Source organism: Bidens hawaiensis, unplaced genomic scaffold (assembly GCF_021521415.1).
Source record: "Bidens hawaiensis isolate Kalapana, Puna unplaced genomic scaffold, B.hawaiensis_p1.1 tig00009343_1, whole genome shotgun sequence".
NCBI classification, from domain to species: domain Eukaryota; kingdom Viridiplantae; phylum Streptophyta; class Magnoliopsida; order Asterales; family Asteraceae; genus Bidens; species Bidens hawaiensis.
Window position 1 is genome coordinate 170215 of NW_027491689.1, and position 26829 is coordinate 197043.

The 26829-nt window shown below is 34.5% G+C and overlaps 1 protein-coding gene and 2 pseudogenes across 1 annotated transcript; all 3 read right to left on the reverse strand.

Moving 5' to 3' along the window:
* Window positions 1–1606: 1606 nt before the first annotated feature.
* Window positions 1607–15823, reverse strand: LOC143532072 (sister chromatid cohesion protein SCC2-like). Its single transcript, XM_077027218.1, has 27 exons — window positions 15385–15823; window positions 13397–13506; window positions 11321–11457; window positions 11148–11241; window positions 10803–11059; window positions 9904–10011; window positions 9719–9830; window positions 9463–9565; window positions 8636–8822; window positions 8114–8551; window positions 7515–8041; window positions 7234–7444; window positions 7100–7150; window positions 6848–7006; window positions 6589–6756; window positions 6217–6516; window positions 5978–6127; window positions 5461–5630; window positions 5068–5176; window positions 4651–4920; window positions 4327–4557; window positions 4082–4215; window positions 3714–4001; window positions 3272–3644; window positions 3104–3196; window positions 2871–2996; window positions 1607–2128 (listed from the first exon to the last, which is right to left on the reverse strand). The coding sequence occupies exons 1-27, from the start codon at window positions 15633–15635 to the stop codon at window positions 1880–1882; spliced, it is 5406 nt and encodes a 1801-aa protein (XP_076883333.1). The 5' UTR covers window positions 15636–15823; the 3' UTR covers window positions 1607–1879.
* A 4802-nt stretch (window positions 15824–20625) lies between these two features.
* Window positions 20626–21459, reverse strand: LOC143532096 (F-box protein At5g39250 pseudogene; annotated as a pseudogene).
* Window positions 21460–22096: 637 nt separating this feature from the next.
* Window positions 22097–22930, reverse strand: LOC143532097 (F-box protein At5g39250 pseudogene; annotated as a pseudogene).
* Between the last annotated feature and the right edge of the window lie 3899 nt (window positions 22931–26829).

Genomic DNA, 26829 nt, shown 5'->3' on the forward strand with positions numbered 1-26829 from the left:
AATTTACATGAAAAAACAAATAAAATATTCATCCTATAAAGTTACATTAAAAATGTGCCTAGTGGTAAAATTATTTTCGGTACCGGCACGGTACCGTGCTCATCCCTACTGAAATACACACAGGTAAAGAACATATCAATTGCATTTCACCCATAGCTAATTAACCCATTAATAATAATAATAATAATAGAAAAATTCACATACAAACACAGAAAAACAGTAGAACAAAATCAAAAGATTATGGTTTGAGAGCTGTTGGGTGTACTTAATGGCATTACTTTTTCTCACCAAACCAAACCCCTATATGTTATAAATTTATACTTATTAGGAGTTTGGTTGGGATATTCGAGGAGTGGAGTTAGTTTGTTTGTTTTATTGGGTTGATGGATAGAGAAATATGTTGGTCCATTCTTTAGAGGTAATGTGGTTCTAACGGGTTTTTAATTGTTGGCCAAGAAATTTAATTTAGAGAGAAGCCAGATTATAATTCATAGAATAAAAATATTTTCATTCAAATCATGAAGTAAAACAAATATAGCTTTACAATCCAGCAGTAATCACTAATTACCCAATGCTCACATCTACTAATTTTAAGGAAATAACCATAAAAATAATAACTAGAAATAGGCATGGTGCGTGCGTGACAACGTGGGTTACTTGAGGGTAGGTCCGTCCACGACAAAGAATTGAAATGAGGTGTCACTTTTATATATTCTCTTCCATTGTAGAAAAACAATTGTTTGAAAAAAGTTTTCAACGAGTTTTGAAATCAAGTAAAAAAGTTTTCAACGAGTTTTATATATTCTCCTCCATTCTATCCGTTCCAAGTAGCCCGAACCTTATATTTTGTTTTTTATTTGTTTGATGTTTTGTTTTATTCCTAATATGGCGAGCTAACCATCTTTAATTGGTTAGACTATGATGAATCTTAGTTAATTAACGTGTTTAGTTTAAAATTTTGGGTTATTTACCATTTAAAACTAATCTATATGTACCATTCGAGCACGCCAAGCTTTTTTCGTCGTCGTCGGGGACACGGTGATAATTGGACTTAGATTTGAAGCAATAATTAGCTGTTTTAGTTGGTATAATTATCAGCTACTTACTCTTAGTTTAAACACTTAGTATAAGATTACAGAGCACTCTATATCTTCTTACGTACGACCAACAACTGAAGCAATCACTGGGAGCATCATTCAACCAGGGGTGGGCGCGGACTTTTCTATTCCACCGATGTTTCAAGTTAGGCCAGGTTCAGTGGTCTAGCTAACTGGCCGGGTTTACTCGCTTGTGGTTTAATGTTCAGTTTTTTTTTCAAAGTAGCTTTTTAAACCAGAATGTTCACCATCAAACCATAAAAACCAAACCGTTTGTATACCAAACCAACGATTTGCTTCGGTTTGGACGGTTCAGTCAATTCCAACGATTTTTAAACACCGCAGCTAGAGATCAACCATTCAACCAATACATAGCAAAACACCAAGATATAAAGAAAAGAAATTAAAACTAAGCAACACGAAAATTATAATCCCAGAAAACAATTGATGTACAGACACGGGTGCATTCTATGATAATATATGATAATATATTGCTTCAAATAATCGACTCCAAACTAAATCTCAATCTATGATAATATACAAAACATCACCCTTCGGGTCATACACCAAGGGTGCATTCAACATACCAACGACGATGGTTACTAACGAACGACCAAAATAAATCTTTTAAAAACTAATGCAATCTGACTATTTTAGGAGAGAAAAATCGGGGAGTCGGAAAATATAACCTGCATGCTGCACCAAGGCTTGTTTCTTTTTCTTCTGCTTCTACTACCAGCTGTACAATGTTAGCTTGTTGTACCTGTAATGTGTATATACAACTATAACCTCTGCTGCTGATGTTGACTTCTGGTATTTCTCCTGCCACCGCTTGCTGCTACGCGGGTCCTGCTTCCCCAAGTCTCGTCATCATCGTCGTCGTCGTCCTTCTCTCTATTGTTCCTGCCACCGTTGACATGACCTACCGCTGCCTTGGCGATACGCGGCCTCCCGGGAGGACGCTTCCTTTTGATATTTGATGTGTAGACTGAGTAGTCAACTGTGTCTTCCTTCAACGCGTTTTTGAATTCCTGCTTTGTGAGTGTTGGTTCAGAAATCGGTAAATGGAGAAACGAATATGGGTAACGGGTACTTTGTTGGTATGAACTGTGTTGGTTCGACCCGAAACAGTTTTTTCACATTTTTATGTTTTTACCAAAAAGGTTATGATAACAAAAAGGCATATTATTGCAAAAGAGGAAAGATGCTGCAAAAGTTCACTTTAGGTGACTTCGTGTAAACTTCAGACATGACACGAACCTAACACAAAACTCGAGGGTTTTGGTTTAGTATAAACGGGTTCATGTCAACCCGACAGGTTCGCAGTTGACCTGTTCAACCCATTTATTCTTTATCTCACACTTTTAAAATGTGTTCTATGCCATGAATTATATCGGTTGGGTACTTTAAGCCAAATTTAAAACTACATAAGATTTTATTACTAAAATGTAAATGTGAAATTGTATTATTTGTTGTAAAATTGAAATTTTAAAGTATTAATATGTGATAAAATATCAGAATATAAAAAAATGGTTTCAACGGCTCGTGTTCGTGTCAACCCATGAAAAATTAGGTCCTATTCGTGTTAACCTGTGAAAATTTGGGTCGTGTTCGTGTTAACTTGTGAAAATTCAAGTAGGGTTGAACCTTTACCTCAGACATGTTTGAACCATTTTGACACATTTCATTCTTAGCTAAATTACCCAGTAATTATAAAATGTTGTTTAAATGAGTCAAAAATTGCCACCTTTGATTAGGTTTAAAAACGGTTACCTGATATCTTTGGAAAATGTCCTGATAGGTGGTCGGTTGAGTAACATTTGTCTCGCCGATATTGAAAGGAATATTCTGCCGTGAAAGAAACTCCCCCGGTTTGTGCGGTTCAGTTGGAGAAAACGCCTACAAAACATGGCGAATACAAAATTAAAAATTGTTTCATGAAAATATAAAATCAAAATCACTCTTTTAACGAGAATGATAATTATTATGAGAGAATAAAGCAACACCTGGCATCGAGCATCATCCAAACCATATACTATCTTTAGGTGTCGTTTAAGCTTCAGAAGAAGTTGCAGTGCACAAGCTGCAAGGCAGTCGGCCTATAATAACACCAAAACATTAAGCATGCAAATGAAGAAAGACACCATATTCATCTGAATGCAAATAATATCTACCTGGATATTTGGCAGATCAACCGGTGGGATGATAATATTATCATTCTCTGGGTTCACAGAAGTTTCATCATGATCAGGCTCCATGGGCACAGTTTGAGTAAACGAAATCTCACTGGGGTATTCCTGTGCAGCGTGTCGATTATCATCAACAAGTTCATTCACACCAGAAACATTTTGAGCCATTGGATCATGCTGCACTATCCCATTTGCAGGTTCTTTCTGTTTTTGTTCTTGCAGTTTATGCAAAAATGTTTTCATATTGGACTCTATTGCCCCTGCCCTAACTTGTATCACTCTATTTATAGCATAAATCAGATATAGAGGCTCCTCAGGTAATGAAAACGGGAGTAAAGAAAGAATCTCTGTGCAATATCTGAGAGAAAAAAATAATAAGTTTAATCAAGTCAAAATTACACTATGAATTAAATTAAAGATAACCTACATCAGAAAAGGGACCACTGAGTTATGCCAGCCAGGCATATCAAACTTGCGAACAATCGACGTCATAAATTTATTTCTTGATGCACGATTTCCACGAATAACCTTGTAAATTCTAGAAACACCCAATCTCGCATAAGAAAACGAGCTACCATCTGATTTTCCTTTTGTAGGTGTCTTGGTTGGGACTTTTGTGTCTGAATCGTCAGAAAAACTTTGACTCATTGACTGCATGAAGATAAACGACATATGAAGTCCATCACCAAGACGACTCTCAAAAAAGGCAGGATACCTGAAAATATAATTAAATATCTTAGGCATGTGAATATATTAAAGGAGTAATAACAAATTAAAAGGAATGTAAGAAAGTACTTCTCATTCATATTCATCAGCAAATGATGAGCCAGCTTAGAGTTTGCCTCTTGAGGATCTGTTTCAAGTGCTATAAGGTATTGTACACAAGTAATTGGATGAACTAGACCTTGACGCAGCACAATTTCCACAATCTGTTTCACAAAGTAAATGATTAATAAGTTTTTTTTTCAGCCTTTCATTTTGCAGGTTTTAGATGTCATAAGTTTAACTAGTTACAAGTTACACAAAAAATCGCTAGTCACCTTAAGAGCGGATTGACGCACTTCCTCGCTCGCATCCAAACATCTCCCTAAAATGCTATTCCAATATAACTGAATGATTCCACCACAAATGTTAGTATCACCAGCACCTGCAGCAACTGGCACACTGCCTGCAGCTGTATTATAAGCAACCGTATCATCTCCAGCTTTATCATTCTCCATCTGGTGTTCTGCATCTAGAAGGTACTCAAACAAGTTCTGTAGTGACTGCATCTGAAAACAAAAATTGACGAAACAACAAAAAAATAGTTAACATACTGCAAGCCCAAGGTTACGTAAAGACTCAAAGCTGTATGACGTATTTACCTTCAGCCGATCATCAGCGCTAGAAGAAAGTGTTGTCTCTAAGATGTCTTGCATGTCTTTCTCCAACATAAATTCGGGCCGAGCAATTAAAACATAACCTAATGCCTGAAATGATCTGATTTTTATAGCAAAATCCTCTGCATGGAAGTACTTTTTAAACAAGCTGAGGCTGTCAGAAACAGGATTCTGTTTGTTGGGTAGTGACATAGACAGTAAAGAGCTTCCATAGCGAATAAGCAATCCTAGACAGAAAAGGGACCGGACCACTAGCTGAAAACAATAATGAAAAAGTTAGTTTAGTTATTTTCTAAGAAAGTAAATAATAAAAGATATTATCATGGACTATGAGAAATAGAGATTATAATGAGTTGATCGGTAAGAGTAGACATAAAAATTAGAAAAATCAAAGAATCCAACCTGTATGTTATTGAAACCCAGAGAATCCAAGCGTTTGAAGAACAACTGCATAAGATGCCCAACAACTGATGCACCATTTCCTGATACTTTGCTAATGGAGCAAAGGCACCTGTAGGTAAACAAATTGCTATCATTAATACATGCAGTAAAAGTTAGATGAGAAAGTCAATGGTGACAGAAAGTAAAAGTGATGGTATCAGTATGGATGCAATTTATAAAGAGGATATTTCGTTAATTCATAGAAACTAAACTACAATCATGAAATGATGGAATGTTTGAACATAACACACTCCAGTTGCTCTAGTTAATTAAAAGAAACAGAATTTTAGAAAATTAAGCAGGCAGTGGAAAGATAATAATTAAAGGCATAAAAGTGGGGAAAATGAACTGTACTTGATGCAAGCATGAACAACTGTCAAAAAAGAATGACGGACAATCATCTGCTTCAAATCTTGTTCAAGATCTTCAACTACACTTTGAGGAAGCTTTCGTACCAAGGGCAGGACTGAGTCAATAACAAACACTATACTCTCCACCAGCTGTGCAACTGCTCGACTGTCGGCCTGATACAAGCATAACCAAGCTATCATTGGCATGGCTGACACTTATTGTCATTTATGTTATCTCAGGTTTTCCATGATATATGATAATGAAAGAAATGGGTTATAAGCCGTATGTATGCTTAGCTAAATGTAGCACAGTTCATATCATGTTAAACAGAGAAAGTTGTCTTTCTATGCCTAACAATGATTTATGTATGATATGCTAAAGTGGCTTATTTCTGTTGATAACTAAAGTTGCTCTATATAATACCAAGGGTTATAAGTCATATGTATGCTCAGTATAATTAGTGCTAATTGCATATATAACTACAGAGGGCTTTCTAAATACTAAAAGCAATTGTTTGAACCTGTCTCTTTAGATAAGGCTGCAAAGTGACCACGAACTGAGAAGGATTAGAGGCGGGTACACAAAGTGCAGGATCCACTACACAGAAAGCATGCAAGAGCAACACGTAATGCAGTGTACCCACATCGGCTTCATTAGTATCATCCTCTACCTACAATTCATAGTTTACAAAAAGAAAAGACTAAGCATTCTGATTGTACACTGTTAAAATGTGAATTAAAGCAGCACACAAAAGAATACCCGTAATATCTTCTCCAACAAGCACTTGCACATAAGCTCGCATCGCTTGCGTACTGATGCAACAAGCACAGGACTGATTCCTGCAGCCTTAGTTGACTGTGGAAAAAAGTCAAGTGCTAAATTCCGCTTGATGATAATGACAAGCAACTGGTTGCTGGGCATCTTCTTCAACACTTCAACCATTTGTTCAGTCTTCTTTGCTATTTCTACTGTTACAGAACTACCCTCTGCAAAAATTTGGTCTTGTCTACCTGAAGATTCTTCAAACCAGAACTCATAGAATGTCCGGCACACAATGTCCTGTAAGCAGGAGACAACAATTATATCAGTGAACATATAATTAATAATATTAGAAGAAAAAGGTGATACTACCTGAATGCTGGATTCTTCATCACTAATACGAGAAATAATTTCAATGCAGGCATTGGTAAACTCTAGGAAATTAGCATTTGAAGTACACATATCTCTTATGATCTTTATGGCTCGTTTCCGAACACTCACTCCAGTATCTTTCACTCTCTCAGCTACCTTCCCATAGTACTGATAGAAAACAAACAAATAAAGGGATGTAATCTGAATAGTATAAGATCAAAGACTATGTGTAAGGATTAGAAATTTAAAAGATCATTACCCTTAAAGCAACATTAGGATGTGAAGCAATATATCGACCAACAAGTTCTAGTGCTGCTTCTCGTACAGATATAGCAGAGTCACAAAACCTTCCCTCAACTGCTGTTTGAACATATTTATCACCCAAAACCTCTGGATCAGCCTCTACAATTATACTAACCTGCTCACAACAGAACAATGTACAGACAAAACCGTGAGTTAACTTACTAAAACCAAATAAGAGCCTTACAATTTGTTATAAAATTTCACTTACTGCCTTCATTGCTTTGGCACGAATAATGGGAGAGCCCTCCCTCAAACTTGCCTGTAATTATTAATAAACTTAATAAATAAGAAAGCATAAATAGTCAAACATGAAACAAAAGCAAAAGAGAGTAGCTAGCAGACCAAAAGCAAGTGAAGAATTCTATCGAATCCTCTCGAAAAAGAGCTATGTTGTCCCAGCGCCATTGTTATCTTCTTGACAGAACTCCTTGTCAATAAGGATGAATTCATCCCAGAACTACGTAAGATTTCTTTTGATTTTAACCTAGCAAGGTAGTAGAGAAACTTCTCTTGACTACTGGGATCTTCTTTGTACCACTGACATATATAGAACCTGCAAAACATTATATTGCCATAATTAATGACTTGTTTGACTAATGGTGAATAGTGCAAAGTTTACAGACCATCTAGTGAATATATGCACATCCTCAGCAGACCCAGAATCCTGAAGGTAATTCAAAAGCATCTGTTGAACAATCTCCAACTTTGTAACATCAGGAGTGTCACTCGATTTTGACTTCTTACGAGTGTGATTACTTTCATCCCTACCCTGGGCCTTGCAGTAAGAGTGTAAGGAAAGAAGTTGTTTCCTGCATTGGCAAAGCTGACACAACCAGTTGCTACTAGAAACTTCATGTTCTCTTGTTCCCAAACACTCTACATGAAATAATCTCTCACAACCTTCACACTGGACCAATGAATTTTCAGACTTTGAATCTAAACAAACAGAACATGCATCATCTGGATGGTTATTATCAATAGCATCCCCACCAAGTAACTCCTGAAGAATCCAAAATTTTTCCTTCTTACAAAGGACAGCTTCCCGCTTTAGCCTTGCAGCTATCATACCAAGAATATCAATAGCATGGGACCGAGCAACAATATCTTTAGATTTCAGCCCAGCATTCTGTAGTAGTAAGACACAAAGAACCTGAAAGCAACTTTCATTAACAACAAAACACAAGAACCGAGCCACCAAGTTGTAGAGATAAATAGATGATACCTCCAGAATATGAGTCGAAGCAGGATATTCAGGCAAATTCAAGGTGGTTAAAAGATCTGTTACAATATTTTCCAGCATGATCTTAAAGTCCGAAGCTTCTTGATTTTGATTCTTTGAATTTGCAAACCGCTGGAGCACTCGACCCCAGAAAAGACAGCACGCTTCAGTTACCGACTCTTGGGATTTGTGAGGATAACTAGAATCGATCCCAATATTAATCAATGGATTGTTGTCAGAAGCTTCCCTCAAAAAATCAGGAAGGTTCACACTGCAATGAATCAACTGAATAAACAAAGCGGATATCATTTGGATTTGTCTCTGTTCTTCATCAGCAAGGTGATACGTTCTCGGAATTCGTTTTGACAACGGTAACTTTAAAAGAAGTTGAAGTAATTCATCCATGACGTACACTCGATGCTGAGGGTAAGAAAAAAATATCTGAACAACAAAGAACAAAAAATTTAGAATTATCAAGAAAACCAAAGCATGTATACAAAGCAAACAGAGATAAAAGTTCCATACCCCGCCAATCAGACTGATTGCCTTCAATTGCAAAAGTTGAATGTTATCCACCGACAAAGTTGAAAAGCATGTCTTCACTAGCTGCAAAATGCAGCTATCTGATAGGCGCTCTATCATCAGCAAATCCTTCAGAAAAGCAATGATAGTGCACAGTTTCTGAAGTATGTTATGTGCCGCAGCAGAAATTCTGACAACAAGGAAGCCATAAACTATAAGCATATAGATCGTTCGCATTTTTGGGGCGATACCGACTTTCCATGGTTAATGCGCTTTTTTAGGAGCCAAATCCGGAATTCTGATATTTTTGTTTACTTATATTGATTTCTTTTAATTTATCACTTATGTGACTGATAAAAACTTCCTTAAAAATAAAGAATTTACTTAATTAACTCCAATTTGTCTGTATAATCATTGACAATTTTTTGGTTTCTATAAATCACACAAGACTGAAGGTAGAAGAAAATATTTTTTTAATCGTCTTGCTTTACAGTAACCCCTTTTATGATTTAAACTTTAAAAACAAATTTTAAAGAGTTTAACAAGAAAATGATAGAAAATCAGGACTATTTTAAAACTTTTGATACTAACTAGATGATATAAAATGTTATATAATATAGCTTTTGTTTATTTTAATTGAAGAATAGTATTATTTTTCTTATACATAATATATTTTTTATTTTATTATTAAAACATGCTTTTTTTTCTTAGGCCCTTGCATTTTTCGTGTCTTGCACCTAGGCCACAAGTGAGGCCTGTGCGCCTAGCGCATTTGATAACTATGATTTCAACAACTAAGTTTTGATAACTGATAACTCATCTAAACTTACTTGTTTGATCCTGATTTTTTCACTTTCACACTTCTAGCAGTACGCCTTCTCTTGCTGGCACTCCCAAGCTCCTCGTCATAATAATCCTCATCATCATCTTCGTCTGTCAAAGACATGGGGCAGAGATAAAAAAAACTTGTTAGAAATCAGTCAAGGAATATAACTAATACATGATATTCTAGATGCTCTAACATGAAAAAACAACTATTTAAATCCACATCATCTCTCGAGGGTCCTTTACAGAATTTGCAACTACCTTGAAAATTTCCATTGTCAATTGGTTTGTTAGTTGAACGATGATTTGGATCACAAGCTGACATGACGTCTGCTATTTGTCGCCTAGAGAACTCGACAATTCTTTCAATGATCTAGCATACAAATTAAAAAGAAACACAGCATTAAACACTGTTACACACATACACATATATAGTTGGCATATACCTCCTCCTTGTAGATTTGCTTTGGCATTCCACTATAAGCCATAATACCAATAGCTGCATGGATAGACTCAAGTGCCACCGAAATTGCAGAAACTACAACCGAAAGAGACTGGAAAAAATAATAATTTTTAATTAATACATTTTGGCTTGCCAAACAAAGGCCAGGTTTCAGAACAATGAGAGCGCCTTATTGGTGGAACACAGGGAAGATCGCGTATTCATTCACATATAAAATAAATAAAAAACACATGAATTAGTAGCAAGCATCCCCCAAAATTTTAACAAGAGATGGGTAGCATGAGTGGAAATCAGGAAAGAACCAGGTATGTCAAAATATGATCTAGCCAGCAATATAAAAACAAACACCCTATACAGAAAACTGTTATAAACTTCAAGTTAAATAGAGTGTATCTGCAGACGAGATGCATATATCAGAATTCAGAAAAGCATTTAACATCAGAAATTATGACTAAGATTAAACTAGACAGCATATGCCAATGGTAATATGCATCTGTTTGTCTATATAATATAACCAACTTAAAAGCAAGCATACTTGCAGGAAGATGGAATCACTCAACACAAATGATACTATCAACTGTATTTAAATGATGCTACCTCACATAAACTTATGAAGCCTATCCAAATAACTAAATCATTTAATTTTGTGATTAAAGAATTCTATAATGTAAACATTAGGAATCTCCTAAATTTAGTAACTAGAATACAAGGTATATGAAAAATGATTTAAATAAATGCACAAAATACTTTCTATATGCATAATCTCTCAGTCAGAAGTGATCAAGGAAGCAACTGCAAACATTGTTATTGTGTTTAGCACATCAAGCATCACCAATATGAAAAGGAATAAGCAGGATTAAAGTACCGAAGTCAGAAACATACATTTTCAGATTGAGTAATGGACAGGCCTTCGGCGCTGTGGATTTGATGATCAAGAATTTTTAACAGTCTCTCTAGATGAACAACAGGAACCAAATGTAGGAATTTGTTTGCTCGGATTGACATAACTTCTTTCACGAGAGTTCTAACGTTGACAACTTGCAAAACCAACCATTCTGATTCACCTTCTTCACGATCATCCACTGATACTTCGGCTTTACCACACAAATCCTCAAGTACTTCACAGAATCTTTCTACAGCTGCATTGGAACGATTGAAGCTTGAATCTTAAATATCTTAATAGGACAAACATTTTCTAGAAAACAAAAAAAAAAGAAAAAAAGGAACCTTGACGCTCAGCTTCGTCTGGTTCAATTGGTAAGACTGTATCATCACCCTTCTTCTTGAGTTTGGGTTTTTTAGATGCAGAATTAATAACATCCTGCAAAATTATCTTCATAATTACAACCATAACAATTAAATAATTGAAAATAAAAAAAAACATGTGTGGTGCCAACTACATGCTCGCGTGGGCGCGGTGTTTCCCCTTTGTCTTCAAAGGCTTCATTATTTGTTGATAAATTCTGCATGAGCAGCTTTCTTTCAGACACCTTGTTATTAGCTACCGTATTGTTATACATTTGCTCCATGGCAGTACCTGAGAAACTTAAATTTTTTTAATAAAGATAAACAAGGCAATTTAAGATAAAGGAATAACTATTGCCTCTACATATTTTAGATGATATAAGAAGGTTAAAACTGAGTGATTATCTTCTAACGAGAAAATTGGAAACAATATTCATGTATTTTTTACAAGCCAGGATACCATAACGGTTTTCAAATCAAAACAAAGATACATGTTGGACTTTGCATATGAAGGTCAATGGAAGCTATAAACGCCACTAACCCAGAATCTAAACTTATCCTATAGAAGAATACCAGTACAAAAAATCATGTGTGCAGCAAATGCAATAACACATGTCAAAAGAACATGTATACAAAAAAGTTTACCCTCTAAATTGTAACAAGTCCAATTTAAAACCCTAAATATACCCTCCAATAATTGCGGTCCACGGATATAGCTTTATAAAATCATACGAGAGAGAAGAATCACGTATAACCATAAATAGATTAATAATGTCTTAAAACTGTATATAATAGCTTCATAAAAAGAAATGAAAAGATAGTCTTCAATAACTTTTTTCTACTTCGTGTATACACTTTCTGAGTCTGTGGTCTTTATCTTCATTGGCCCTCATATCAAGGATATGGGAGCCATCTTACTATAATACACATATCTTCTTACTATAATACCTTTTTGCCTGACTGGCATCTTTATAAATTGAAAGTTGAAACTGGTCTATGAATCATCTATAATCATATTATAACAATTGTTGGTCAAGGTTTCTAGGTTTCTCGTGCATCCATCTTACCGTTACACTCTTTTTCGGAATATACTAATTGTTAGCGACTTAGCCCAACATTAAGTACAGAATCTAGGTTACCAAAACTAGATATCTCATATTATACTCCTTCCCCTTATTCTCCTTGACTTTCCACTTTTTAGAATAAAAACGACAAGGGAAACCGTGATTATGCTATACCAATCAAAGCAAGTTAGTTTTTTTCTCTATAAATGAGTGCAAGCTTACAAGGCCTAGAAGCAGGACTTTATTCAGACAGGGAGATCAATCTGAACCCAAAACCTTTTACTATAGTGAGTCCACAAAGATCCATTTCCTTTACCTTATGGAGTCCGCGAATATCATCTGATAAAGGAAGTTGATACAATACTTCCTTAGTTCCAAATATAGAGACGCTTTTTCAGTTTTGTAGTCAAAGAATTCAGGATCCAACATCTTAGAGTTGTTTAGAATTGCAGTTAAAGACTCAAAGACATGCAATGGCCTTTAAAAAGGTAGCCAATTTTATTGAATCCTTTAAAACGATGGTGATATGTCGAATGGTTGTCAACTTAATTTAATCAAGATGAGTTGAATACAGAACCTATACATGGATGGTGAAGAACTACTCCGCAAGATGAAAAACCTTTGATGGCGTAAAATTTCCTAGAGTTTGAATGTTTTCTAAGCCTAACCATAAAAAAAAATACAACTCATAGCACTACTGACAGCCAAAAGAACCTCTATGATTAGAAATGCTATTAATCACAATTAATATCTAAACTAATTGACGTTAAGAAGAATGATGTTGTCTGATTATAACATTAAAGGGGTAGTCTTATCAATATATAGGTTTTCAAATAAACTTAGACAGCGCTACCACCTCCACATGACAACCTCAATTAATTTCCTCACCACCATAAATATCACATTACTTAATAAATAAATGGTGAATAGATAAAAGTTCGTAATAACTAACTGTGTGCTTCCAAGTTTAGTTATTGATTAGAATGACACCAACTAAAACTCAAGGTTAGCTTAAAAAGGTAAAGATAGAGATAAAATTTTCATGCTACTTTGGAATAATTCTTGATTGCTAAATAAATTCCTGTGTAAATTCTTTTCCTCATAACTAAGTCACTAAACATCTTGGAAAAATAAGGCTGTTAAAAAAACATCAACATCAACTGTTACCTGGAGCAATGTGCTCAAATGCTTCAGGATTGCATCTAAGAACCTCATCGTAAAGGTCTAGACGTTCTTCATGACCAAAAGGTGTTTGCCTCGCCTCTGTTTTAAGATTCCTGCACATAGAATTTGATATTTTAAACAACACACCCAATGTGATTATATGTATGTGTTTAGAAAAGAAAATGTTTTGAGATGAACTAAAAAAAAAGGAAATTCATATAATCATTAGCAAATCCTTCTGTAGATTGCCAACAGGACGATAGAATGAAGATTGACAATTAAATCCTATAAAATTATGAAAAGATGTTTGAAGAGGGAAAGAAAATATTTTCATTATATATCATTTTTAGAAACCGTCCATCTCTTAAGCCTTTAGAGACGAATCTAGTAAGATTTACACAATCAACTAGCACGAGTCGATTATGCTGCTGTAGTTAACACAGAAATGCTTTAAAATCAACGCATTTGCATAACACTTCCAACTTGCATTAAATGATCAAAACTCTCTGCCACACTTACTTCCATTAATATTCACGTCACGTACCAAAGCATGTAGTATAAGCTACAACTTTCGGTATATTAATCTCGTCTTTCTTCATATGTAACTCCGATTTTCCGCAAATAGTTATGTAACATGCAGCATACATAATCAACACATATGGACTTTATATCCCTATAGATTGTACTACTACATGCCACGGCCGCTGGTAATTACTTGCAGATAATATCAAACCTACTGCTAGACTAAAATTATATCAATTATAATGCGCTATGTTTCTTTATTTCCGAAGATTTGATCTCTTTTACACATGTAATTAGTTATCTATGTGCATTCCTTATTCTATTCTAAGTCCTACAACCATCATTAATCATCCTTTGTTTCCTATCTCAGCATAAATGCACTAATGACTTTTTCTCTGAAAACCGTTCCTTATAAAATTACTAAAAGATAGTATAGACCTAATCCTAATTCAAAATAATCTTCTCATTTCTCAATTCGAAATATTGCTAACTCACCTTCTAATCAGCAAACAGTACACATTTCAATTTTACAAAATGTAACCCTAGAAACAATCTGGCACGTCAAAATCACAACTTAAACAGTTCGAAAACTCACAAAATACGACACATCAGTATCCTGTAGCAGTTTAGCTATTCTAATCATGCTTTGTTTCTTATCTCAGCATAAATGCACTATAAGCTAGTCTAGACCTAATTTTTCCTAATTCAAAATCAGAATCCTCTCAATTATTCAAAATTACTCGTTTTGCGAACGCTCAGCATTGCTACAAAATCAAATAATCAACAAACAGTACACATTCCGACACGTCAAATCACAATTCAAATCACAATTCAAACACTTCGAAAACTCACTGCTATGTTTCTTATCTCAGCATAAATGCACTATACGCTAGTCTATACCTAATCCTCATTCAAAATCAGAATTCTCTCAAATCTCAATTATTCAAAAATTTTCGTTTACTAAACAACAGCTACAATTCTACAAAATGTAATCAAAACCGTAACCCTAGAAACAATCCAAGACATCAAAACCACAATTCAACCAGTTCGAAAACTCACAAACACGATACATCAGCATCCTGTAGCAGTTTATCTATGTACACATTACAATTCTACAAAAATGTAACCCTAGAACCAATCCAAAATATCAAAACCACAATTCAACCAATTCAAACACTCACAAATACGACACATCGGTATCCTATAGCATTTTATCTATGTACGCATTACAATTCAACCAGTTCAAAAACTCACAAAAACGATACATCAGTATCCTATAACAGTTATAGCAGTTTAGCTATGTACACATTACAGTTCAAGCAATTCGAAAACTCACAAATACGATCTATCAGTGTCCTATTGCAGTTTAGCTATGTACACATTCCAATTCTACATAATGTAATCAAACTCGTAACCCTAGAAACAATCCGACACGTAATAATAACAATTCAACCAGTTCGAATACTCACAAATACGACACGTCAGCATCCTGCAGCAGTTTAGCAATCCTACCAGCCCGATCAGCCACGTCAGTCCGCCTCGACTGATTAACCGCACCTACCGGCTGTTCGTCAAGTAACCGCAAGTCCTGATCACGCGCGCCGCAGAACACCGGCAGCGACGGCAACGGCAAGCACGGAGCAACTTCGGAATGAACAGTGTTGACGACGCTGATACCTTTCGGTAACCGTCCGCCGTCACCGGAACGAGAATTCGACATTGAATCAGTGGTTAATTGATTGATATCATGAAGTGGTTAATTGATATCAATTGGTGGAATTAGGGTTTTGGTTTGGTGGAATTTGGGGAAAATGAGCAGTTTTAGTTTACTGAATGAATCTGAGGAATTGGGGGTAAAATAGGAAGGACAGTTGGCAGGGGAAGAATAATATTATTACGGTAACAAAATATTATTATTATTATTATTATTATTATTATTTATAAAGTTAAACTAAAGTAAAATTGATTATTGTAATCTTTTTCATTTAATGCTTGGGTTGGGTTAATTAAACTTAATAAACAAGTTAACAACTTAAGTGTTTAGACGTTAATGTTTGATTCATGTCCTGATGTCCTCACTATTTAATTTCGGCGAAATCTGGTGATGATGGGAGGGCGGGTTGGCGATGTTCACTAGTTATATCCTTGAACTGAGCGTGTTTATCTCACTGTACTGTTGTGTCTTCAGACGAATGTTCACAGGCGTTGGCCCTATGTGAGAATTTTCTCGATTCAGAGATGAGTGTATCCCTATATGGTAAATCTTGTCAGTAGCTCATTTGAAATATTCGTTGAAAAAAAACATAAAATTGATTTATATTATTATTATCGTTTTTCAATAAATGCTTGGGTTGAAAAAAAAACTAAAATAAATTTGATTATTATTATATTTTTCAATAAATGCTTGAATTGGAAAAATAAATAACCTAAAATAAAATTGATTATTATTATCTTTTTTTTAAAAAATGCTTGAGTTGAAAAAAAAAACAAAAATAAAATTGATTATTATTATCTTTTTTAATAAATGCTTGGGTTGGAAAAGAAAAGCTAAAATAAAATTGATTATTATTATTATTATTATTATTATTATTATCTTTTTTTAATAAATGCTTGGGTTGGAAAAGAAAAGGTAAAATAAAATTAATTATTATTATCTTTTTTAATAAATGCTTGGGTTGGAAATAAAAAGCTAAAATAAAATTGATTATTATTATCTTTTTTAATAAATGAATGGGTTGTGTTAATTAACTTAATCAACAACTTAATTAATGCAAAGCTTTTGATCTAAGTTGTATTAAAAGTTTATTTGTCAATAAACTAGATGTGGAGTTATAATGAAGGGACTTGATGTACCATATGACTCGTATTCGATTCATGTTCCCAACATCTAGTTTCAGCGGTACTTGGTGATTATGGAAGAGTAGGTAAACGGGTTTATCTCACCACACCATTGTACATTCGAGTGAGTGTTCATGGGCGTTGTCCCCAGGTGAGGGTTTTCCCGGTCCGGAGATGACATCCCGATGTGTGAATTTTGCTAGTAGCCAATCTGAAGGATTCGTTGACCGTTAAACAAAATAAAACAAAATAAAATAAAATTGATTGTTATCAATTCATCTTTTTCAATAAATATTTGGGTTGGGTTGATTAACTTAATCAACAACTTAATAAATGCGGAGCTTTTGATCTAGGTATCAAATGTATACATATTTTTCTAAACCACAGACCATCCATATAGTTTATTCTAAAACTAGCTTTTATACGATGTATTACGAGGTTGTTTTACATTATTCGTTTATAATGTTTATATATATATTTTATTTAAATTTTATTTATTGTACGGAAGTTGATAATATACTTAAGATTTGATTATGAAAGAGTTTCATAAATAAATAAGATGTTATAAACCGGTTTAAAAGTTATCTGGGTTTGCTGAGATATTTCATGACCCGCTAATTTTTTTACTATAAAATTATTTTCTAATTATAAATAATATATTTTTTAAAAAAAATCGAATATTAATTTTTAGTATATAGATTATAGGATTTTCATATCAAATATTTGATAATATTAATTTTTAATTTAATGAGATGTTCTAACCCGTTTAAGGGCTATATCTGGGTTTGATGAGACACATACCCGTGAATTCGGGTTAAATGCATGAGAAACCTCTATCTACAAATAAACTTGACATAATACATGGAACAATCAGATAGCTTTTAAAAGTTTCGTTTATATATATATTTAATATTAAGATTATTATTATCGTATTTGTAATGCATGTACATGTATAAATTAAACAATTATAAGATATGTATATGAATAGATTAAAATTTTACATGGTATGGATGGGATGTGTAGAGGTTAAAGAATTATAACGTACATGGGTGCAAAAAAATTATAGGATATACATACATACAAGTTAACAGTTGACATTCACTTATAAATTATCGATTACTTAGTTTATGATATTTGATAAAAATGGAAAAGAAATAAAAAGAAAATAATACATAGTAGACTATAAATGGATGAACATAATGGTTAGGATATCCACGTGTCTTTAAGGAAAATATTAAATAAGAAATATTTCAGTAAAATCTGTATAAATAAAATTAATTTACTAAACATACAATAATTAATGTAGTTACAGTTTTAAGTTATAGTAATTATATTATAAAATAAAATATATAACAATAATTATTATTATTCTAGTTCAAAAGTTACAATAATTACTTTAATCATTCATACGCTTTTCATGTTAAAATATCTGTATTTGATTAATAGACTATATATAACCATATATACAAATGATGTTAAGTGTGACACTGTAAAATTATTAAATTAACAGTAGGTGGTCTTATATTCGTGTAGTCTTATACTCCTGCACAAATTTAAAGTTTAGGCATGGACACAATGAAAAAACATACAACCAATTAATATTACCAACGGTGTTACAATGATAATATTGGTCTAGAATAGTAATTCGAGCATATATAACATATGATTCAAATGAATTGAGATTGATTCAATTCGAACTATGTTAATAATAAAACAGTTGTATTTTGGGATTGTAGGGGTAATACCCAAATAAACAATGGGCGGACCTAGGAAATTATCTCACAGGGGCCGGACTTTTTTTAAGTCAGTTGACTACCAAAAAAAATAAATAAAATTTGGTCTGGTTCAGTTGTTTGGGTCAGGTTAACCATATAATTTTTTTCTGTCCGGTTCGGACGTTTCGATCAGGTCAAATTGGTTTGAGTCGGGTAATACAAAAAAAATAATCAAACAAAATATCATATAACCAAAAATAATACGTAAAATATCATTAAAAATGCATAACTAACATTAGCTTATACTAGTAGTCGTACGCCACATGCTTTTTTTTAATATAGCGATTGTCGACTTCTTTTAAAATCACTTTAATTAGTAATTAAAGGACTTGATAAATAATAATACTAATAAGTTTTATAGGATTTATTTATGCAATAAAAAATGTTATTCAACCTAATAATAATAATAAATAATAAACTATGAATGAAAAAATAAACTAAAAACACAATAAAACATATCATAAACTTGTGTACATATGTTAAATTTTGGAAAAATTAACAAAGAGATGGATGAATGATTATAATAACTTTTTAAGATTCACTGTTAAACTATTAAATATTGAATATTTTATTTATGTGGGCCATATGACATAGAATTGGGTAACACTGGGCCATGGCTTAATTTAAAAGAAAATACCATATACCCACATATTAGGTTGTCTTCTTCTAACTTTAACTGTTAGAACCTTATAGTTCCACGAAATAGTTGTCACCAATTGGAGAAATCTGTCACTTTGTTTTAATTTTCTCTTGCTTATCTAAAATGCTATTTGTTTCCATCAACAATAATTCCACAAGATCAGGTGTTAAAATTTTACAGAGGTCGGTCGGAATTTTAGCACATATAAACTACCGAATAAAAAATTTTCACACGGGACAACCGACCCATGCACCACATTAGTGGGTCCGTCTCAGCCGATAAACAGTCCGACAAGAAAGGGAGCGACATCATACACGGAAAAGACAAAATGGGCCCCAACATGACGACAAAGATTGGGGGACCCACAAGGTTGTACCAGAGTATCTCGAGATAGCGACAAGTCCAAGGGAACTACATGGTGTTACCAAAATATCCTAAGATAGGATAGGAAATGGTTCCCCGGGAACCACGACTAAGATAGTATGATGTAGATGCGATACGATTCAGATCCACAAGTATTATGAATAAAGCATTTATAGTAAGAAGAAAATGAAGTGACTATCGTTTGATTATGAAATGAAGCAACTATGCAACGTAATTAACGACAATTTCATGGCAATAGACGAGAGAAATAAAAAAAATGGGCGAGTTAATCTCGATAGTAGCAATTAAATACAAAAAATAAAATTGCTTATTAGGTTGAAGGGCAAATTGAACCAAATTCCTTCGATAAAGTCACGGTAGCAGTAATTAAAATTTTAAAATTATTTCAATAAAATCACTCGTAATAATAAAACAATATTGAAACTCAATTAGTATTTTTAGTAAAATAAATGAATTAACATTTGATGGAGCAATGAAGAACCTAAAGGCTAAACAATCACATACTTTAAGTCATCTTTTGTTAAAAGCTAAAAATTTTACTAGACTATATTACATAAATATAATTTCTAAGCTAGTTTCAATTTAAAAAAAAAATTAACAATCACATACAAAAACCCTTGCTTTAAAAACAAAACTTGTATATATCTAACTACACGAGTTTTAATCAAATACAAATGACTTTTATCGTGAGAAGAGTACAAATAACTAAAGTAATTATTATTACACTGTAATTTTTGAACTAGAGTAATTATTATTACACTATATTGTTTTTTATAACATAATTACTATAGTTCAAAACTGTAATTATAATTATTTATATGTTTAGTGTGATAATTTTATTTTCTCACCGTCTAACTATACTACAAAACAAATTACAAATGTACTAGAAACCAAGTTCAATATTTGTATAACCTCGTATACTAAAAAACATAAAAACATCACTAGTAGATATTATGCATTTGGTACACTTACAAGTTACAACAGTCATTTAACACTTGAAAAACAACTTACTTCCAATCAAGCATGTCCAACAACCATAACACATTAACACCTCATCTTTAGAATTAGCAGCATCACGTACAAAAGTCCATTTCAATCCCAAAAACATCAACGTACCACACTTTCATTTACATGTTCAATGAACAACAACGACATCCAAGCGTGAATACGCAAGTGCTCAATAAGCATACCGGTCAATATATATAGTTACACATTGACTTATTGATGATACAAGCAACTTTATTCATATCCTTTCTAGCCACAAGAACAAAAACCATAATGGTTTCTATATAAGGAACCACAAACTGTGGTTCAACAAGTAATGTCATTTTATACTCCGGACCTTCCAATTGATGTTTAAGGGTGTCACAGATTCCAGCAACTTGTGAGAGCACTAGATCATCATCGGTCCAAACGTCTATGTAGAACTCGAGATCATTTATAAAGGAGATTCTCGTTGGAAGAAGGGTATTTCGGTCTATGCGTTTGTAAAAGGTTTTGAACCATTTGTATTATGTAACATGGGCGATGTGTTCTTACATGTTGAAGGCCATCTTTTGGCACATAAACATTTACAAATGTAATCATCTTGAGCTATTTGTTTCCATTGTTTGCATACAGACATACAAGAAGCTAAATTGGGTCCTTCTAGTACAGAATGAGTTTGATGATGTTGATGAGCGACCCATTTCTCAAAAAGAAAAATGTATGGAGAGAATATAGATAGGTATGAATTAAAAATGGGCTGAGGTGGGTATTATTATTGTCATTATATATTTTTTTCTCTGTTAAATGCTCCGGACGGTCATGTTGACCTCCCCGACAATCACTTTAGTATCGTGAACTATACTGAATGCCATTACCGTGATGAATTGATACCGACTGGACAATATATGTACCGATGTCATTACCAGGACCGACATCAGTATATGCATGGGTCTCACACTCTTACGATAAAAAAAAATACCCAAAGGGTATAAATACAAGTTTATAAATAAGAAAATATTACAAATAATAATCTCTTTCTATACTCCCCCGCAAGTTGGAGCATGGATATCACAAATGCCCAACTTGTCGAGTAGAAACCTCAATTGTCTAGAACCAAGAGCTTTTGTGAACAAGTCAGCAATCTGTTCCTTAGTGTCAATGTGTAACAGCTCAATATCCCTCGACTCCACACGTTCTCTGACGAAGTAACAATCCATTTCGGCATGCTTTGTGCGTTCATGAAGGACTGGATTATTTGCTATGTGTTTAGCAACCATATTATCACAAAACAATTGTGTCGTACCGGTTTGGGAGACATCCAAATATTTCAAGAGCCACCAAACCCATAAAACTTCACTAACTGTCGATGCCATAGCCCGATATTCAGCTTCAACATAAGACCTATAAACAACATATTGCCTTCAACTAGTAGATATTATGCATTTGGTACACTTACAAGTTACAACAGTCATTTAACACTTGAAAAACAACTTACTTCCAATCAAGCATGTCCAACAACCATAACACATTAACACCTCATCTTTAGAATTAGCAGCATCACGTACAAAAGTCCATTTCAATCCCAAAAACATCAACGTACCACACTTTCATTTACATGTTCAATGAACAACAACGACATCCAAGCGTGAATACGCAAGTGCTCAACAAGCATACCGGTCAATATATATAGTTACACATTGACTTATTGATGATACAAGCAACTTTATTCATATCCTTTCTAGCCACAAGAACAAAAACCATAATGGTTTCTATATAAGGAACCACAAACTGTGGTTCAACAAGTAATGTCATTTTATACTCCGGACCTTCCAATTGATGTTTAAGGGTGTTACAGATTCCAGCAACTTGTGAGAGCACTAGATCATCATCGGTCCAAACGTCTATGTAGAACTCGAGATCATTTATAAAGGAGATTCTCGTTGGAAGAAGGGTATTTCGGTCTATGCGTTTGTAAAAGGTTTTGAACCATTTGTATTATGTAACATGGGTGATGTGTTCTTACATGTTGAAGGCCATCTTTTGGCACATAAACATTTACAAATGTAATCATCTTGAGCTATTTGTTTCCATTGTTTGCATACAGACATACAAGAAGCTAAATTGGGTCCTTCTAGTACAGAATGAGTTTGATGATGTTGATGAGCGACCCATTTCTCAAAAAGAAAAATGTATGGAGAGAATATAGATAGGTATGAATTAAAAATGGGCTGAGGTGGGTATTATTATTGTCATTATATATTTTTTTCTCTGTTAAATGCTCCGGACGGTCATGTTGACCTCCCCGACAATCACTTTAGTATCGTGAACTATACTGAATGCCATTACCGTGATGAATTGATACCGACTGGACAATATATGTACCGATGTCATTACCAAGACCGACATCAGTATATGCATGGGTCTCACACTCTTACGATAAAAAAAAATACCCAAAGGGTATAAATACAAGTTTATAAATAAGAAAATATTACAAATAATAATCTCTTTCTATACTCCCCCGCAAGTTGGAGCATGGATATCACAAATGCCCAACTTGTCGAGTAGAAACCTCAATTGTCTAGAACCAAGAGCTTTTGTGAACAAGTCAGCAATCTGTTCCTTAGTGTCAATGTGTAACAGCTCAATATCCCTCGACTCCACACGTTCTCTGACGAAGTAACAATCCATTTCGGCATGCTTTGTGCGTTCATGAAGGACTGGATTATTTGCTATGTGTTTAGCAACCATATTATCACAAAACAATTGTGTCGTACCGGTTTGGGAGACATCCAAATATTTCAAGAGCCACCAAACCCATAAAACTTCACTAACTGTCGATGCCATAGCCCGATATTCAGCTTCAACATAAGACCTATAAACAACATATTGCCTTTTAGATTTCCAAGAAGTAGGAGCCCCTCCTAGAAGTAAAACATAACCGGTTCGTGATCGTCTTGTATCTTGACATCCAAGCCAATCTGAATCGGTATAGCCAATGAGATTCACCCCACCACTATTTGGAAGTAAAATACCTTGACCAGGAGTGGACTTCAAGTATTTGAGAACTCTTATAGCTGCTTCCATATGATTTTTTCGAGGATCGGCAACGAACTGACTAAGAACGTTGACAGAATAAGAAATGTCGGGTTTAATGGCTTGTAAATAGAGAAGCCGACCCACTAGTCTTCTATACTTTCCAGTATCAACACGGACTTCTTCATCATCCCTACCAAGTTTGGTGTTTTGTTTCATAGGAAAAGCACTAGGTTTACAACCTAGCATACCACTATCTTCCAAGATGTCCATCACATACTTTATTTGACTGAGAACAAGGCCATCTTTTGTTCGTGCTACTTCAATTCCTAGAAATATTTCAGAGCACCGAGGTCTTTGATACTGAATTATATATCAAGAAAACTCTTTGTATCTTCAATTTTCTTTAAGTTTTTACCAACTATGATCACATCATCTACATAAATAAGAGCCGCCACGAAGGTAGTTGCTGCTTTAAATATAAAAAGTGAGTGATCTGGTTTAGATTGTTTAAAGCCAAACTCATGCAAAGGAGATGTAAACTTTTGATACCAATTCATGGATGCCTGTTTTAGCCCATAGAGGGATTTCTTTAACTTGCAAACCTTTGTTTCCTTTCCTTTGTCAAAACCTTGTGGGATCATCATATAAATTTCTTCGTCCAAGTCACCATGCAAAAATGCATTATTGACATCCAATTGATGAATTATCCGGTTCTTCTTTACTGCAACTGTCAAAGGTGTACGAACGGTGACAAGTTTTGCCACAGGGGCAAAGGTTTCATGGAAGTCAACTCCTTCCATTTGAGTAAAACCCTTCTGCCACCAACCTTGCTTTGTATCTTTCTATCTCTCCATTTGGCTTGTATTTAATTTGTACACCCACTTTGAATCTATGGCTCGTTTTCCCTCTGGTCAAGGGTCCACGTGCAATTAGTCTCAAGTGCCTGTATTTATTTCTTCATCGCTTCTCTCCAATTTTCATTCTGCACTTCCTGCTTAAAGGTCTTTGGCTCATCATTTGAACTAATGGCCGTTAAAAAAGCTTTATGCGTATCAGAAAATTTATCATAAGAAATAAAGTTGGTAATAGGGTATACTGTTGAGGATTGTTGATTGGACTCGGGTGGATCTTGATCAATGGACGGTGGGAGACTCATAATATAATCATTGAGTCGAGCAGGATGAGTTCTACTTCGTTTTTCCCCGATGGGCTCTTCATGTTCTATTTCTGTTCGGGTCATGGGTTTGATCACATTGGTCTGCCCAATATTTTCAGTTTGGGGCATAGGCTCTGCCACTTCGGCCGACTCTTCATTTTGTGGCGAATTGCCATATCTGTATCATTTTGCATGACAATATCACCTTCATGTGTATTCTCGTCCACGTCATTATTTTGGCTATCTGGCTCGTTTTCTTCAAGTGTATTACTCGTGTTTTCATGCGGGTTTTGATCATCATCATAATACCATGTTGGAAACTCAAAAATTTCCACTTCCCCATATTCCCCATGGCCAACGAGTGAGTCATGAGGAAATATGTTTTCAACAAACCTCACGTCTCTAGACACTATTATCTTTCCATTCTTCACATCTTGTAACCCTTGGTACCCCGTGGATAACCGACAAATATTCCAGGTCTCCCCCGTTCCTCAAACTTGTCACCCCTCGTTTCAGTGCTACGATAATATGCAAGGCACCTAAAAATCTTGAAACCTTCATAATCGGGTTTTTGTCCATAAACAATCTCATAAGGAGTCTTAATCTCAATAACTTCTGATGGAAGCCGGTTTGCAATGCAGGATGTCGTCATTATTCATTCTCCCAAAAACGTGTGGGCAACTTAGCTTCAAATTTCAAAGCTCTTGCCGTTTCGAGGAGATTACAGTGTTTTCGCTCCACTACTCCTTTTTGCTGCGGAGTAAGTGGGGAGGTGGTCTCTAGAAGAATACCATGCTCTGTGTAAAAATTGATCATTTTGTTCGAGGTAAATTCACCTCCATTGTCACTTCTAATTCTTTTGACCGTTTTATTAAACCCTGTGTTAATCATTTTGTAAAAAACAATCAAACAATTACCCGCTTCTGACTTGTGTTTTAAGAGGAACACCCACACAGACCGACTAAAATCATCAACTATGGTTAAAAAATAGTTGGCACTTGTGAGTGATAGAGTTCTATATCTTCCCCAAATATCACAATGTAAAAGCTGAAAACAACTTTGGGTTTTTATTGCACTAATTGGAAAAAGGTAATCTAGTAAATTTAGCTCTAATGCAAGAATCACAAAACATACCATTTGTTCCCATAGAGTCATTCTTAACAAAACCCAAATGACAAAGTTTTCCATGCGAAGCATGTTCAGGACGCTTATGCCATAAATCACTAACAATGCCCATTGTTTTTCTCTCGTTTCCCACCATACTCATATGATAGAGTCCTTGTTTGCATTTACCCACCCCAATCAACTTCCTCGAGTTTAAGGCATGCATAACACAAAATTCGGGGAAAAATGTTGTAGCACACCGTAAATCATTCGCCAAACGACTAACTGATAAGAGATTGCAAGTAAACGTTGGGACGTGTAAAACATTATTAATACGTATGTCGTTGGGTAGGATGCATGACCTTCTTCCTTCCACTAGAACGGATGAACCATTGGGTATAGTAACGGGCAATTCACATGTGTTTTTCAAATCATTATTAAACCAATCAAGCCTATGAGTTATATGATCAGTAGCACTTGAATTCACAATCCACTTGCTAATAGTGTCAAATTTACCTTCCATGTTGGCGATAGGTGGGATCTCGATTTTATCCGGGGCGTCTTTAGCATTAAACATACCAAGAAATTGTTGGTATTGTTTGTTGTTTAAACCCGGAATAGGGTTGTTCTCGGCTTCCACACAAGCCACTTTTGCCATAGTTTTTCCTATCTTTATTGACACGCGTCGTGTTTCACCCTTATGTTTTTTTGTTTAATTATATTTCTTAAATTTGAATGCTTCAAAATAGCATCCCAAAAAAGGACAAATCTTGACAGTAACCACAATTGAATTCACCAACTTCTCAGTTGCCTTTGAAACATGATTCGTCAGACCCTTTTCACTTTCTTGTCCCTTCTTTCTTTCCTTTTTTTTAATCAAATAAGATCTTGTGATGGAGGATGATTATGAGTGGTGTAGGTTGTTTCAGGAGATAACTACGTTGATGGTTTGCAAGGATTAAGGTTGTATGTGGTGGTAGCAGCAGTGTTGAAC

Bases quoted from the DNA above. Each gene is read 5' to 3' on its own strand.
- LOC143532072 (XM_077027218.1), bottom strand. From the start codon at position 15,635: ATGTCGAATTCTCGTTCCGGTGACGGCGGACGGTTACCGAAAGGTATC. The intron at 11,060-11,147 runs GTTCCTTTTTTT...GTTCCAATGCAG, and splicing joins AGACGAAGCTGAGCGTCAAG to CTGTAGAAAGATTCTGTGAA. The intron at 8,552-8,635 runs GTATGGAACTTT...TTTGTTGTTCAG, and splicing joins CAATCAGTCTGATTGGCGGG to ATATTTTTTTCTTACCCTCA.